Source organism: Dendropsophus ebraccatus, chromosome 1, assembly GCF_027789765.1.
Source record: "Dendropsophus ebraccatus isolate aDenEbr1 chromosome 1, aDenEbr1.pat, whole genome shotgun sequence".
In the NCBI taxonomy this organism is placed as follows: Eukaryota; Metazoa; Chordata; class Amphibia; order Anura; family Hylidae; genus Dendropsophus; species Dendropsophus ebraccatus.
The window spans coordinates 43996643-44011586 of NC_091454.1; the positions used below are offsets into that span (position 1 = coordinate 43996643).

At 45.1% G+C, this 14944-nt stretch overlaps 1 protein-coding gene across 3 annotated transcripts in view; it reads right to left on the reverse strand.

The window, feature by feature from the left end:
* The window catches only part of SEC24A (SEC24 homolog A, COPII coat complex component), a 128314-nt gene that overhangs the window by 28327 nt on the left and 85043 nt on the right, over positions 1-14944 (reverse strand). For all 3 annotated transcript variants that reach the window (XR_011363146.1, XM_069969956.1, XM_069969946.1), the window contains 4 exons: positions 14491-14649; positions 14117-14290; positions 9285-9395; positions 6005-6180 (listed from right to left, as the gene is read on the reverse strand). Coding sequence is in view for 2 of the 3 variants with exons in the window: in XM_069969956.1 (XP_069826057.1) it covers positions 6005-6180; positions 9285-9395; positions 14117-14290; positions 14491-14649 (620 nt within the window). In the remaining variant the exon portion in view is untranslated. The remainder of the gene's footprint in view (positions 1-6004; positions 6181-9284; positions 9396-14116; positions 14291-14490; positions 14650-14944) is intronic.

Here is a 14944-nt window from a genome sequence, read left to right on the forward strand (position 1 = left end):
CAAACAGACAAGATTGGAATAAGGAAGGCAGGGGACTGCAGGAGGTCAAGGACAAAATTCAGTTTATATGGTGAAGCAAGATGTCTATAAGAGAGCACCGCATAAGCTTCACCCTGCAGAAGCTAGTGAACAATGGAAAACAAAGGGGTAAATCCTGTCTCTTATCAAGGATAACCAAAAATCCTGGCTAATCTGAAGAAAATAAAGTTCTGGAAAAAGAAAAGTGTAGCAGATAAAGATTTCTGGATTCTAACAACAGGAAATAGGATGAGGAAAGTTTTCCAGCTTTCTGCACAGACTAAATTATGTGCCCTTATAAACTGCCTTTTTTTTTTAATAACACTTTATTTAAAGAGTCACTGTCATTACACAAGTTAAAAATCATAATTTACCACCCGACAAAGCTCCCTCTGGACAGTCTTCTATTAAAAATTGGTGCCTTTCTGACATTCCTGCATTCAGACATAGCCCATAGAGTGTTGCTCATACACTTGCTATTCATTCTTCTGCAGGGGGCATGTCAGCCCTCTGAAGAGGTCACCTACTCGGAGTGCGCACAGCCTACAACACCCGCCCCTACATCCGTCTGCACCCATTCTGCTCTCAGCCAGGCTGTAGAGCCGCCCCCTTTGTGCAAATGCTGTTTCTAAGCATAGAGGTTGGCTATACAGCTTGGCTGACAGCTCTCCCAGGCACCTGAATTGTTACCCAGCTTTTACAGGCTCCTGAATGATGTGGCCATTCAGAAGGCTGGGAAAGCTGAGTGACCATTTAGAAGTCTGGGAAAGCTAGGTGACCCCCTTTACAGGTTCATTCTTTGGACAGACGACGGAATCCGCACCAGTGCATAGAATGGAGTCTATGACACAGCCAGAGACGCGACCGCCACAGTCCACGAGCAGGTGCGAGCTACGGAATGCGCGACGGGTTTTCCGTCGCCATTCTGTAGTGTGCACATACCCTAAGGAAAAAATGCCATGGGCCAGCCGCATTGACAAGTCTATCGCAAATATACATAGTTGAAGTACATAGTTAAAGGATTTTACATTTTTTTCTAACATGTCTAGTGGAGAGTTATAATTACTAGCTATTTATTTAAAAGGGGAAGAGGTAAGTATAATACCCAAGTATGGCATGATAGGAGAAGACCACTGGAAGAGAAATTGGGCAGCTAGGGACTGTTCAAGAGGGACGGGGACTTGTTCAAATTTGTAGTAACTAATAGCACAGAGTTCACAGATGATGTCGAAAACCGATGGTAGCGACTTGGACAGTTCAGTAATGGTAATTATGATATCATCCATGAATAGGCCTATTTGGTGGAGATGTGCAAATATATTAAGCAAAGGGTTCCATGGAAAGGACAAAAAAAAAAGGGAGACGGGGGAACCTTGCCTGGTGCTGTTGGCGATTTTAAAGACTAGTTCCAGTCGTGTACACCGTAGCCAAGGGGAAAGTATACAAAGACATAAAGACTGATAGTGATAAAGGAGGGATAGAAAATGTATGCAGTTCAGCACGTAATTATTTCGAATGTACATGGAAACTGCCATCTTTTAATACCATTAAATCTTGTGACCCCAAATTCTGGTGGTAGGGAGGACCTTGAGAAAGTAGGTTGTCTGAGATGAGAGGTCATCAGTGCATCATGTTGAAGTACCATGTCCGACAAGGCCACAAACTTCCTATGAACTTGATGGAAAAGGTGGGATAAAGTACCCACAAGGGGCAACCAAAGTGTCCATTGCAGAGGTCCCAGGAGTCCAGAGCATAAAGCAAGCATCTGGTCACTGAACATGGGCAGAATTTGGTCTACATATGCTATTACTAGAGATGAACGAACCTCGAGCATGCTCGAGTCCATCCAACCTGATCGTTCGGCATTTGATTAGCGGTGGCTGCTGAAGTTGGATAAAGCTCTAAGGTTGTCTGAAAACATGGATACAGCCAGTGACTATATCCATGTTTTCCACATAGCCTTAAGGGCTTTATCCAACTTCAGCAGCCACCGCTAATCAAATGCCGAACGATCGGGTTCGGATGGACTCGAGCATGCTCGCAGTTCGCTAATCTCTAGCTATTACCCACTGGGGAAAAATTTGGTTCAAAATCTCTTGATAGCGAGACCAATCTCCTGGATAGAGAAATTCAGGAAATTGATGACCCAGTGGTGTCAGGTCAAGATCTTTGCTGTTTGACATAATCCATATGTGGCATTATTTTTTTTGGGCACAAACAGAATGACCAGCTAGGTAAGCCACACAAGTTTGAAAACACAGGAGGATTATACGGGGCCCTATGAGGTTCATATGAACACCTGGTATTTCCATAGACAAAAAAAGTCCTAAGCATTCAGATCCTAGAAGGTTCCTCCCCACCTTAAAGACCTGCGTCTAAGGAAACGACCAGTTAACGCAGAAGAAGCTGCAGAAGGATTGCAAAGTGAAAATAGAGGAAGTGGAATGCCAATCATAGATAGCTTTATGTCTGCTGAGAAAAAAGAAAAACTCCCCTTGTTCCACATATGTGATCACGTGGATGTTATAATGTTATAATATAATAGAATCACAATTTAATGTGCTAAACACACAGATATTTGAAAAAGCACATCAACTGTGCTCCAGTCAGCAGGAGGGCACAGGAGTCCCAGAACCCAATTACAGTGAATGTAATTACAGTGAGTTATGTGACACCAATTGTACTTTGTAGTGACATGCTTAATTTTACCATAAAATATGCAGCAAAACAGGGTAAAAAAATATTTTGCAAACTTTAGGCAGGTTTCACGTTTACGCTATTAGCTATGTGCTTAAACTGTGGTAAGTTTAAAACTAAAATGTGTTTAAAATTGCTCTACGATAATGATTTTATTTTTTTGGTCAACAAGGCTATTTTGCACCATGATCTGTACTTTTTATTGGTACCACACTTGCATATATTTTTGCGCTTACGCCAATTACCGTGCGGGATCAGTAATTTTATAGTTTGGACGAGTCTGCATGTAGCAATAACAAATGTGTTTTTTGTTTTTTTTTTTTACTTCAAAAATAAGAAGGGGATATTTAAAGTTCTTTTGGGTTATTCTGGATTCATTCATTTACTTTTTTTTTACTTACATTTTTTTTTTTAACAGACTTTTGTAGGAGTCTATGAGCAATACCATGATCGCTCATATGGATCAATAAAGTACATATATACACTGCATTGATCTATTGAATCAGCGCTCGATTGTAAGGGGCTGCTGAAGAGCAAATACAGGCAGCCCGACACGCATAGAAGAGGATTGGCTCCCCCACGATCTCACTGTGTTTGTCTGACTACACACCATGTCTCTTCCCCACCCCCCCAATACTTTTTTGTCCTTATGACTATAGTTAGCAATATTTTTGTTATAATTACGTAATAAGTTTTGTATTAAAAAGTTTGCTGAGACATTCCAGCCACATGAGGTCTAGCATTGTCCTGCATTAGGAGGAATCCAGGGCCAACTGCACCAGCATATGATCCTACAAGGGGTCTGAGGATCTCGGTACCTAATGGTAGTCAGGCTACCTCTGGCAGGTCACATGGAGGGCTGTGTGGCCCTCCAAAGAAATGCCACCATTACTGAACCACTGCCAAACCGGTCATGCTGAAGAATGTTGCAGACGCTCTCCACGGCGTCTCAAGACTCTGTCACATGTGCTCAGTGTGAACCTGCTTTCATCTTTGAAGAGCACAGGGCGCTAGTGGCGAATTTGCCAATCCTGGTGTTCTCTGGCAAATGCCAAGCATCCTGCACGGTTTTGGGATCTAGGCAATATCACCATCGGTGGACGCCAGGCCCTCATATAATCCTCATTGAGTCTGCTTCTGTTTGTGCAGACACATGCACATTTATGGCCTGTTGGAGGTCATTTTGCAGGGCTCTGGCAGTTCTGCTGCTACATTGTTGCCCTCCTACAGCCTCCTCCACGTCTCCTGGTGTACTGGCCCGTCTCCTGGTCACTATGGCCTCTGGACACTATGCTGACAGACACAGCAAACCTTCTTGCCACAGCTCGCATTGATGTGCCATCCTGGATGAGCTGAACTACCAGAGACACTTGTGGTAGCATCAGACAGACTCTACAACCTACACAAGTGTGAAAGCACCACCACCAAAGGTGTTGCCTTTGGCGGGATTTGAACCCAGGACTCCAGCGCAGCAAGACTACAGTGCTTAGCACTTAGCCACCGTTCTTCACAAAAATTTCCAGATAGTTCAATTTAAAATTATTAATAGGCTGCATTACCACCCTGCATTGCTTTTTAAAATGGGGGTTGGGGGGAAAAAATTACCCTAAAAGTCGAATAGAAAACTCATACTATATTAACATGGTCTGGAGCTGTGTCCGCATTAAATCCTTCTGGGAGAAGGTAGTAGAGATACTATAAAGTTGTCATCCCCTACTGCAAACTTTGTATAATCCTAGGCTGCACACATACAATGTTGAAGGGGTATTCTCATCCCAGCTAATATAGTTATATTTGTAGGACTTGTCAAGTTAAATATTTTTGCAAACACATTCACTTGGAAAACAGCTCATTGTCTATGTTACAGACCACCACACTCTGCTCTAAAAACAATGGTCTAGCTGGTGTGTGTGTGTATGTGTTATATATATATATATATATATATATATATATTATATATATATATATATATATATACACACACACACACTCTCACTAACATCTACAATATAGCAGCCAGACCACTGCTTTTAGATGGTGGTAACCTAGACAACTAGCTGTCAATAATGGGAGGGATACAGCAGCATATCAGGAGAAAGAGGACAGTTTGCTAAATAAATGTGTTTGTAAAATAAAAAAAAGGAGTATTCTCCTCTCAACTAAATATTTTAACTTGACAAGTCCTACAAGCATAACTATGTTAGCAGAGAGGAGAATAACCCTTAAATGCACGTCATGGCATTACTTAGTTAACATACCTATATGAAAGCTTTTTCATTGCAGGACAAATCATACTTTGCATTGGAATTTTTCGATAATATGATGTTTTGATTGCTTTCAGATTGTTACAGATGTGATGATACTAAATGTTTTTTTTATCTCATATAAAAATTATTTTGTAGGCGGAAATTGTGTAGTTGTATTTTTTGGAGAGGGGGTGAGTTTTTTTTTTTTTTAATATTTAATATAAAATTATATTTCCCAAAACTTTTTATAATTTTTTTTTTTTATTAGTGCCACATTGGTTGGATCACCAATATAATGCACTGTACTACTAGTACAGTTCAGCATATTATTCATTCGACATAACATATATAGGTGGCCTAACCAGACTTGCCAGAGACAAAACTGGGTAGGCACAATTATATGGCATAACTGTGGGCCTTCATTAGACCCCCTGCGGCTATAGAAAATAATCTGCATCTCGGCATTAATGGCCACGTATTGTGGTCATTAAGGGGTTAATGCTGCTGTCAAAACAGACAGCAGCATTTAAATGGTCTGTTAAAGTCCTCCGTGGTGCTCTACTGAACAGATCAGCTTCCCACAATGCCACTGCGAGAAGCCAATCTATCATATTTACTGGCCTGAGCCTCAGTAACTTAATGACAACGGACTCGGCTTGACAATGACTGGAGGCTGCCTTCAGCAGCCCTTAGCATTCAAGCACCGATTAGATCAATGCAGTACATACAGGGGGATGACTACAAATTAAGTGTTTAAAAAAATCCCATATTAAAAGTTAAAAATCACCCCCCTTTTTCCATTTTATATATAAAAATAAACACGTAGAATCACCCAAACTCCTGAATTAAATCTATAAATTGCATGTATAATAGAAATAATTTAATTTAAAGGTGAAATAAAAAGACAGCCAGTTTTTCCTAATTCCCTCATCTTCAATCAAAATGAAGAAAGGCATGTAGGGTGACAACAGTAAAAACTAAAAACTATACAGAATGAATGGACACGTCATGTACCTTCAAAATGCAAACAACAGACAACTAACCTGCTTCAGAAGAGCCAGTACAAACATGGGGAAGAGACGCAATGAGTTTGGAGCTAGAAGACCTGGCTGTTGTACAGTTAGTACTGAAGTACGGTAAGCAGACAGGGAATCAATTGCTGCATTCACTAGAGCATCACGAGCATCACTCAAACTTGATGAAATGGATCGATCAACAGCTAAAGGAATTTAACAAATGGTTAGCATTAGTCTAATTTAAAGTATGTATTGGCATTCAATATTTTGTGTGGTTAAACAGCAGTAATACGAAGTGCAGTAGATCAACACGAACAGACTTTAAAATGTGTACTTTCTAAAACTGGCACCCTGTATACAAATTACCTGAGGTAGTCATTAGGGCGGTGTGCTGATAGCAGGTAGTCACAGTCCCCTAGGCGTTCTTTTGCTGTAATCATGCTCCTCTGGGCGTGATTCAAATGGACGAGTAGCTGTGACGTCACTCAGGAGCGCGCAGTGCCAGACATCGGCGCGCCTACGTTCTGATGCCGGACGCTGCCGCACGTGCGCAGTACAGCCGCTTCCATTCCGGCTGTACTGCCTCTGTGCAGAATAGCCTCGAACTCCGTCTCACACTGAGTTCGAGGCTATTCTGCACAGGCGCAGTACAGGCGTAATGGAAGCGGCTGTACTGCGCATGCACAGCGGCGTCAGAACGTAGGCGCGTCGACGCTGGGCACTCCTGAGTGACGTCACAGCTACTCGGCCATTTGAATCACGGCCAGAGGGGCGTGATTACAGCGAAAGAACGCCCAGGGGACCGTGACTACCTGCTACCGGCACACGGACCAGATGACTACCTCAGGTAATTTGCATACAGGGTGCCAGTTTTATAAAGTTACTTTGCGACTTACATGGGGGAGGCAAGGAGGCTATGAAAACGTGTGGTAAGTGTACTGTGTGGTCTAACTGCACATTTAAAAAGCTTTATATGCGATTTTCTGCTGATTGGTTCCCTTTAATGAGGACATAGCACCAGGAAGTAACAGACCAAAATATTATATATCTCTATCTATCAACTATATGGCATGCAAAAGACTCCCTTGTGTCGCTTAAAGGGAATGTGTCGCAAAGTAAAAAAAAAAAATTGAAAGTGTTGAAACTGAATTTTTTTTTTTTTGTTAATTTATATGTGTTTTAAATTTTTTTACATGTAAGAAAATATGAAAAATTTACAATCTAATTTTTCATATTTCCCAGTGATGGCCACCAGGGGGAGCTCCAGCAGGAAAATGCTGGTAAAAGCAGCCTAAAAGCCGGCTGCTGAAAAAAAGAGGCAGTCTCTGCTCAACTGCAGTAGTAGCAAAACGCTTTGCTATGCTCGGCCGTCAGCCGGCTGCATTTGAGCTCCGCTCCAAGTGTCTGGAAAATCTGGTTACAGCTCTGGGGAACTTCTCCCAGGACTGTATACAGCTTTTCCAAACACCTGGAGCGGAGCTCAAATGCAGCCGGCTGACGGCCGAGCATAGCAAAGCGTTTTGCTACTACTGTACATTTGCTCATCATTAATGCACTCTCATACAGGCAGCCTGTACATGCACTCTCATACAGGCAGCCCGTACACACACTCTCATACAGGCAGCCCGTACACGCACTCTCATACAGGCAGCTCGTACACGCACTCTCATACAGGCAGCTCGTACACGCACTCTCATACAGGCAGCTCGTACACGCACTCTCATACAGGCAGCTCGTACACGCACTCTCATACAGGCAGCTCGTACACGCACTGTCATACAGGCAGCTCGTACACGCACTCTCATACAGGCAGCTCGTACATGCACTCTCATACAGGCAGCCTGTACATGCACTCTCAAACAGGCATCTCATTCATGCACTCTCATACAGGCAGCATGTACATGCACTCTCATACAGGCATCTTATTCATGCACTCTCATACAGGCAGCTCGTACATGCACTCTCATACAGGCAGCTGGGCAGGAGGGAGAAGCTGGGGTGACAGGAGGGAAGAGGCTGGGGTAACAGGGGGAAGAGGCTAGGGTGACAGGAGGAAGAGGCTAGGGTGACAGAGGAAAGGCTGGGGTGACAGGAGGGAGAGGCTGGAGGAGGCTGGGGTGACAGGGGGGAGAGGCTGGGGTGACAGGGGGAAGAAGCTGGAGGAGGCTGGGGTGACAGGGGGGAGAGGCTGGAGGAGGCTGGGGTGACAGGAGGGAGAAGCTGGAGGAGGCTGGGGTGACGGGGGGGAGAGGCTGGAGGAGGCTGGGGTGACAGGAGGGAGAAGCTTGAGGAGGCTGGGGTGTTAGGAGGAAGAAGCTGGAGGAGGCTGGGGTGACAGGAGGGAGAAGCTGGAGGAGGCTGGGGTGACAGGAGGGAGAAGCTGGAGGAGGCTGGAGGTGAGGGGATGATGGGGGTGATAGAGGAGGTGAGGGGATGATGGGGGTGATAGAGGAGGTGAGGGGATGATGGGAGTGACAGAGGAGGGGATGATGGGGGCAGAGGAGGTGAGGGGATGATGGGGGCAGAGAAGGTGAGGGGATGATGGGGGTGACATTGGAGGTGATGATGGGGGTGATAGAGGAGGTGAGGGGATGATGGGGGTCACGGAGGAGGTGAGGGGATGATGGGGGTGACGGAGGAGGTCAGGGGATGATGGGGGTCACGGAGGTGAGGGGATGATGGGGGTCACGAAGGAGGTGATAGGGATGAATTTAGCATCGGGGGTCTAATGGGGCAGAATAATTCTATGCAGACCTGAGAGGGATCCGGGCAGCTGTCAGTGAATCGGGCCGGCGAGGACTGGTGGTGCGCGGGGCTCCCCCGCTCCGGGCTGTGACAGGAGTGGAATGCGGACTGGGAGATGGGGCAGCCCCGGCGTCCACCGGCCGCCGCCGCTGTTTCCACCTGGTGGCCCTGGACGCCAGGGATGCCCCATCTCCCAGTCCGCATTCCACTCCTGTCACAGCCCGGAGCGGGGGACCCCCGCGCACCACCAGTCCTCGCCGGCCCGATTCACTGACAGCTGCCCGGATCCCTCTCAGGTCTGCATAGGATTATTCTGCCCCATTAGACCCCCCCGATGCTAAATCCATCCCTATCACCTCTTCTGTCACCCCCATCACCATCGTGATGCCGGGGCTCCTGGGTCCGGCAGCCGCAGGGGGTACAGCACACACACAGTATTTTTGCTGTTATTTTAAAACAACCGTCGTTATTGCCACAACAGTGTGTGAACATAGCCTTTCTGTGTTTTTAATCCACTCCTGGCTCTGGTTCCTATGTAAACAAATAGATTTTGTATACCTACCCATGTTTGCCAGCAATCCAATCACTGCCTGCACATCAGCCCCAGCATATACATCTGATAATGCTGAAGCAACAGGAAGGCACATTGTGTGCACACGAATCCTTCGCTCTCCTGGAGGTAGTGAGGAGAGAAAAAGAAAACGTAAAACTCAATGGCCACAACAAAAATATGATTCTACAAAATGTCATTGGCAACAGGCGTACAAGACACTATTCTATGTCAGCAAAAGCTCTAGGCAAGATACACCAATGCCAGGATCAGAGCCTACACACAATGTAATACACATCCTAGGCTAAAGAAAGCTATGATATTAAAATGACTGACCTGTGCTGCACATGCTTAATAGTAAAGTCTTTAAATTATTATACAGAAGCCATTTGCAGAAAAAAATCAGAGCTGGAGGCAGAGGTTTGGCTTACAAACTGAACTTTAACAACATAATGAACCTTTTTTTGTGCCTACTTTAAAGGGATATTCTGCTCAAAATTAAAGTACTCCGGGCAAAATCTATTTTTAAATATGTTATTACATAAAGAAAGTTAAATCCCTAATATACACCAATTATAGGGAAATGTACATATAGTGCTATTTCCCTCAATTTAGTAGATCAGGCAGGCTTTACCTCATAAAAAAAAGTGACATCACGTCTCAAGTTTATCCACCAGCAGGGGGCGCATGTAGAAGTATAGAAATGGAATAGATGTCTATTCTCCCTCCCTGTGCTGGTCCCCCCTTCCTCTGCCCAGTCCTATTACAGCTGCTGCAGCAGGGTGAGCGCTCCTTATCTGACGCTCACCCCAACTAGCCTCCCATCCTCTCAGCCCGTATCCCCCCTACCTGGTTTAGTGCGCTTACCCTCCGCCCAGTCCCGTTGGGGGGGGGGGGGGGGGGTTATTCACCGCCCCCCTGATGTAAGCTGGCCGCCCGGGCCTGTGCAGGAGCGCTCACCCGCCGCCAGGTCCCGGCGAGGTGAGCGCTCATGCATCTTCTAACTTGCTGCCCCGATCTAAGCCGGCTGCCCCATCCCATGCACCAGCACTCCTGCACCGCCCCCTAATTTGGCACCCCCTGATGTAAGCCAGCTGCCCAGGTTTGTGCACCAGCGCTCACCCGCCGACCCAGTCCCGGCGGGGTGAGCGCTTATATATCTTCTCCTAAGCAGCTGCACCTTCTGCCAAGCAGCTTGCTTCATCGTGCACGGGACCGGGCGGCGGGCTGAGACTGCCTCAGATGAAGCCAGCTGCTTGGCAGAAGGTGCAGCTGCAGGCGGCGGGTAAGCGCTGGTGCACGGGACGGGCTGGTTTCGATTGGGGCGGCAAGTTAGAAGATGCATGAGCGCTCACCCCACCGGGACCGGGCGGCCGCTCCTGCACAGGACCGGGTAGGGGGGGAGGGGCGGCTAGTTGGGGTGAGTGTCAGATAAGGATTGCTCACCCCGCTGCAGCAGCTGTAATAAGACCGGGCAGATCTAATCCATTTCTATACTTCTACATGCGCCCTGGTGGATAAACTTGAGACGTTACATCACGTTTTTTGAGGAAGTAAAGCCTGCCTGATCTACTAAATTGAGGGAAATAGCACTATATGCAAATTTCCCATAATTAGTGGATATTAGGGATTTGTATAACTTTCTTTATGTAATAACATATTTAAAAATACACTTTGCCTGGAGTACCCCTTTAACTTTAGGTTCCGCTAATTCCGGGAGACGTATTAAAATAAACTGATGTCATTCCTAAGTATTTTGGAATAGTCTAAACCAGTGTTGTCTCACAGAGATCACCATGCTCTGTCAGGAGAAGCCCCAGAAGGAAAAAAAAGAGTCAACAAGCTAGCTCTATTTTTAAAGAGGAGATCACCTTTGGGGAACTTCAAATGATATTGGGCACTTAAAACAACATTTAACAGAAAGTTAAAGTGTTAATTTGTCTGTGGAGTGGTTATGCACATCTCAAGACTCCGACTGTAATGAGTCGAGTTGTGGCTCACCTCACTCCTCCTTCCTTCTCCCTCCTCTTCATGAATAATCCCAATTCCAGCAAGTTTTTATTAAGTTTTAAACAAAATTACAAAAAAGCGCATGTAACATTACATATACAAGACTATGGCACTAAGACTATGTGTTAACAACACATGATAACAACATGTATCATAATAACGTAACAAGTGCTCTTTGAGTCCAGTCCATCAGTGAAGCAGTAAAGGAACATAAGAGACAAATAAGGCACATATGGTCAAGGCTAATCCAAACACTTATCAATGAACGATGGACATTAACCAAAAGAAAACCAGGACCACAGTATCTACCTCACAATTAATGCTAAGGTGGACTGCAAAAGAAGATCATCCGAACTAACCGATTAACAGTCCTATTGTTATGCACAAAAAATTTGCTGTCAAGTGAAATAAGAAAGCTTGCTCTTCATTAATAAACAATGCTGCCCGGCCCCCATGCTCACTCAGCCGTCAGCCAGTGTCTGCCTGCAGAGGAATGATCTGCAAACGGATATAGTTAAAGCGACTCTGTCACCACAATCTAACCCCCCCCCAAACCACTTGTACCTTCGGATAGCTGCTTTTAATCCAAGATCTGTCCTGGGTTCTGTTCAGCAGGTGATGCAGTTATTGTCCTAGAAAACAACTTTTAAACTTGCAGCCCCGTGCCCAAGGGGAGTATCTGTGCCCTAACTTTGCACCACCCCTCCGTCCTTCCTCCCCACCCTCTTAATCATTAGGAATGCCACTGGAACATTTACTCCTGTTTGAACATTGCACAGGTGTCTTAACAATACAGCCCTTGTTCAGAATTCACATAGCTAAGGAATAGGAGACAATCTGCCTGGAGCATTCCTAATGATGAAGAGACCGGGTAGGAGGGACAGAGAGGGTGTGCCAGCCTAATGCATACACAATCTAAGCCTCGGCCGTTGGGCACAGGGCTGCCAGTTTAAAAGTTGTTTTTTAGGACAATAACTGCATCACCTGCCGAACGCACCCCAGGACAGATCTTGGATTAAAAGCAGCTATCCGAAGGTACAAGCGGTTTGGGGGGGGGGGGCAGATTGTGGGTACAGAGTCGCTTTAATGCCTGTGTTGGAGCTGTGGTCCAGGAATAAATCATCTGTTTAGAAGACCTACAACAATTCTTGGTTCAATTCCCCTGATAGAAATGAAATTTAGTAATTTTTCTTTTTCTTACCACGGTTACATTTTTAAGGCTATGTTCACACGCTGTACAAACAACGGTCATCACTCCCCCATGAATGGCTGATGTTCAACGTTACCTACGACTGGAACCAATGATCACTAATTCCGGCCGTGGGTAGCGTTAAACAACGGCCGTTCACAGTGGAATGGCCCTTGTTTGTACAGAGTGTGAACATGGCCAGAGCCACAACTTCTTTTTCACTGTGCATAGTCCACTCCACAGACAAATTACCAAAAGGTAACATTGCTCATTAGGGGCCTTCCAACTACAGCACACTGTCAGCACCTTGGATAGGTCCCAGGTGCTGAAAGATTGTCTTTAAAGAGTCACTGTCGTATTTTTTTTTTTTGCAGAAATCAATAGTCCAGGCGATTTTAAGAAACTTTGTAATTGGGTTTATTAGCCAAATCTGCCGTTATCTGCATGTAAAAAGCCTTTTCCCAGGTCCCCCCCTCCTTCCTCTTTTTCATCCACTCTGAAAAATCTGAAAATTGTGACTTGTTGCAGGAGACGTCCCCTGTCTGCTCTAGGGAGAGGGGAGGGGGGAGGAGGAAGGAGGGAGTTAGCCGGCAGCAGAAAGCAGATAAGAGAGGATTACAGGCACGGAGCTGGGTGACAGCTGTAATCTGAGCTCAGACAGGTCACTGGTGATGGTCAGAAGAGATATCCCGTGAGGGATTTGTAGATTAACTCTTTGTTGTCCTGTTTTGGTCTTTTCTTTAGCTCTCTCCATAGGAGAACAATGAAGACAGGGGGGAGAGCTTCAAACTGCTTTTTCATGATAAAAATGCATTTTTCGGATAATAAACCCAATTACAAAGTTTCTTAAAATCGCCTGGACTATTGATTTCTGCAAAAAAAATTCACGACAGTGACACTTTAAAGGAGTACTCATATCAAGGACATTCATGATATATCTAAAGGAAATGCCATAACTGTCCATTAGATGCAGACCCCAAGAGCTCCCTGGCCTAATTGATTAGTGGTTTAGTGATTAGGGGGTGGTAGGTGGGGGTTTGGTGAAGAAGCCATGCCAGCTGTTTTATGCAATTTGCATAACTATCATTGACACTAATTGGAGAAGTGTAAAACGGCCTAGTATCATGTGCCAGGTTGTGGATCCAGCAATGCTAGGTCGCAGAGTAAAGACACCCTATAACCTAGCATTGCTGGATCCACAGACACGGAACACCACTGCTACCGTTCACTCTCCAGTGTGCCAACCTCCAGAGCAATTGCACGTTCTTGTCCATGTCCTGAGCGGATCGCTGCCTCTGCCAGGCAGGTCACTCCATAACCATCCATTCATATGGCCGAGGACTCCAGCAGCACCACCAGCACACTCCTAGATAAACGTGTCACCACCGAAAGGTCAGAAATTCTGCCTGTGAATCCATCTGTTCTTACTAAATTGTGCACATGAGCACTTGTATTTGAAAACCACAGTCTCCAGTCATTCATTTTGACACTCAGTGGATTACCTACATAAGCCTATGTCTGAATATCCACTGGAATACTAACTCCTGAGTGCTATTCTTCACACCTTTACTATGAAAGTTAAGCAACCTTATGCCACCACTCTAAGTCAATGGGAGTTGTGAGAGTTTTTCCTCTTTGAACTCACCTTTGCTGGAAGTATATAAAAGAGCAGATTGAAAAGATACCACAGGTGTATCGGTCAGATTTTCTTCCACAGACATCTGTACTGCATACCCAGCATCAGGATTTACATTGGGAAGTGACAGGAGATCAGTAGACCGAACAAAAAAGTTTCCATGAAAAGTATGGATAGAAAGGCCTAGGAAAAGGTAGAAATAAAACAAACATAAAAAAATGAGAGAAGTAAAGATGGATATGCAAATCAGATAATCTGAAGGGACCAATCTAATATTTATGGGGGTAATAAGATACCTAATAACAGTTTAAGTAGCTATAATAGGCAACAAGACTACACAATCTAAAATTAGTCTAAAATGCTCAATCTGACTTAATACAGACCTTTTGTGCACCTTATTCTCATAACAGCCTCAAATCCAATCTTCCTGGTAAGGTAGCGCTTTAATTCCTTCTGCAGTTTCTCCACCTGCACTGGATTATGCTGGTGATGGTACGCACGATAATAGTAAACACTACCAGCTGAATATCTGGAAATGCAGCCTGAAACAAAGTGAAACATCAGCAGGCATCATAGCGCAAAACAAAGAGCTTGAAGTGATACCGTCACCCCCTTTTCTATATAAGAAGTTCTCAGCACCATACTTAAGCTTATATTCTGGACAATTAATATTCTTATCTAAGGATTTCTTGGTCTCTCTCCTCAAAAATGCATGTTATTGTTAGTGGTCAGTGCCGTATGGGCGGGTCTTCACAGCCGTTGTGCCCCATACCACCAACTAGATTGGTGCCTCAGCCCTTTGTGATGTCATGGCCGCATAGGCTCTGTCCCTTAACG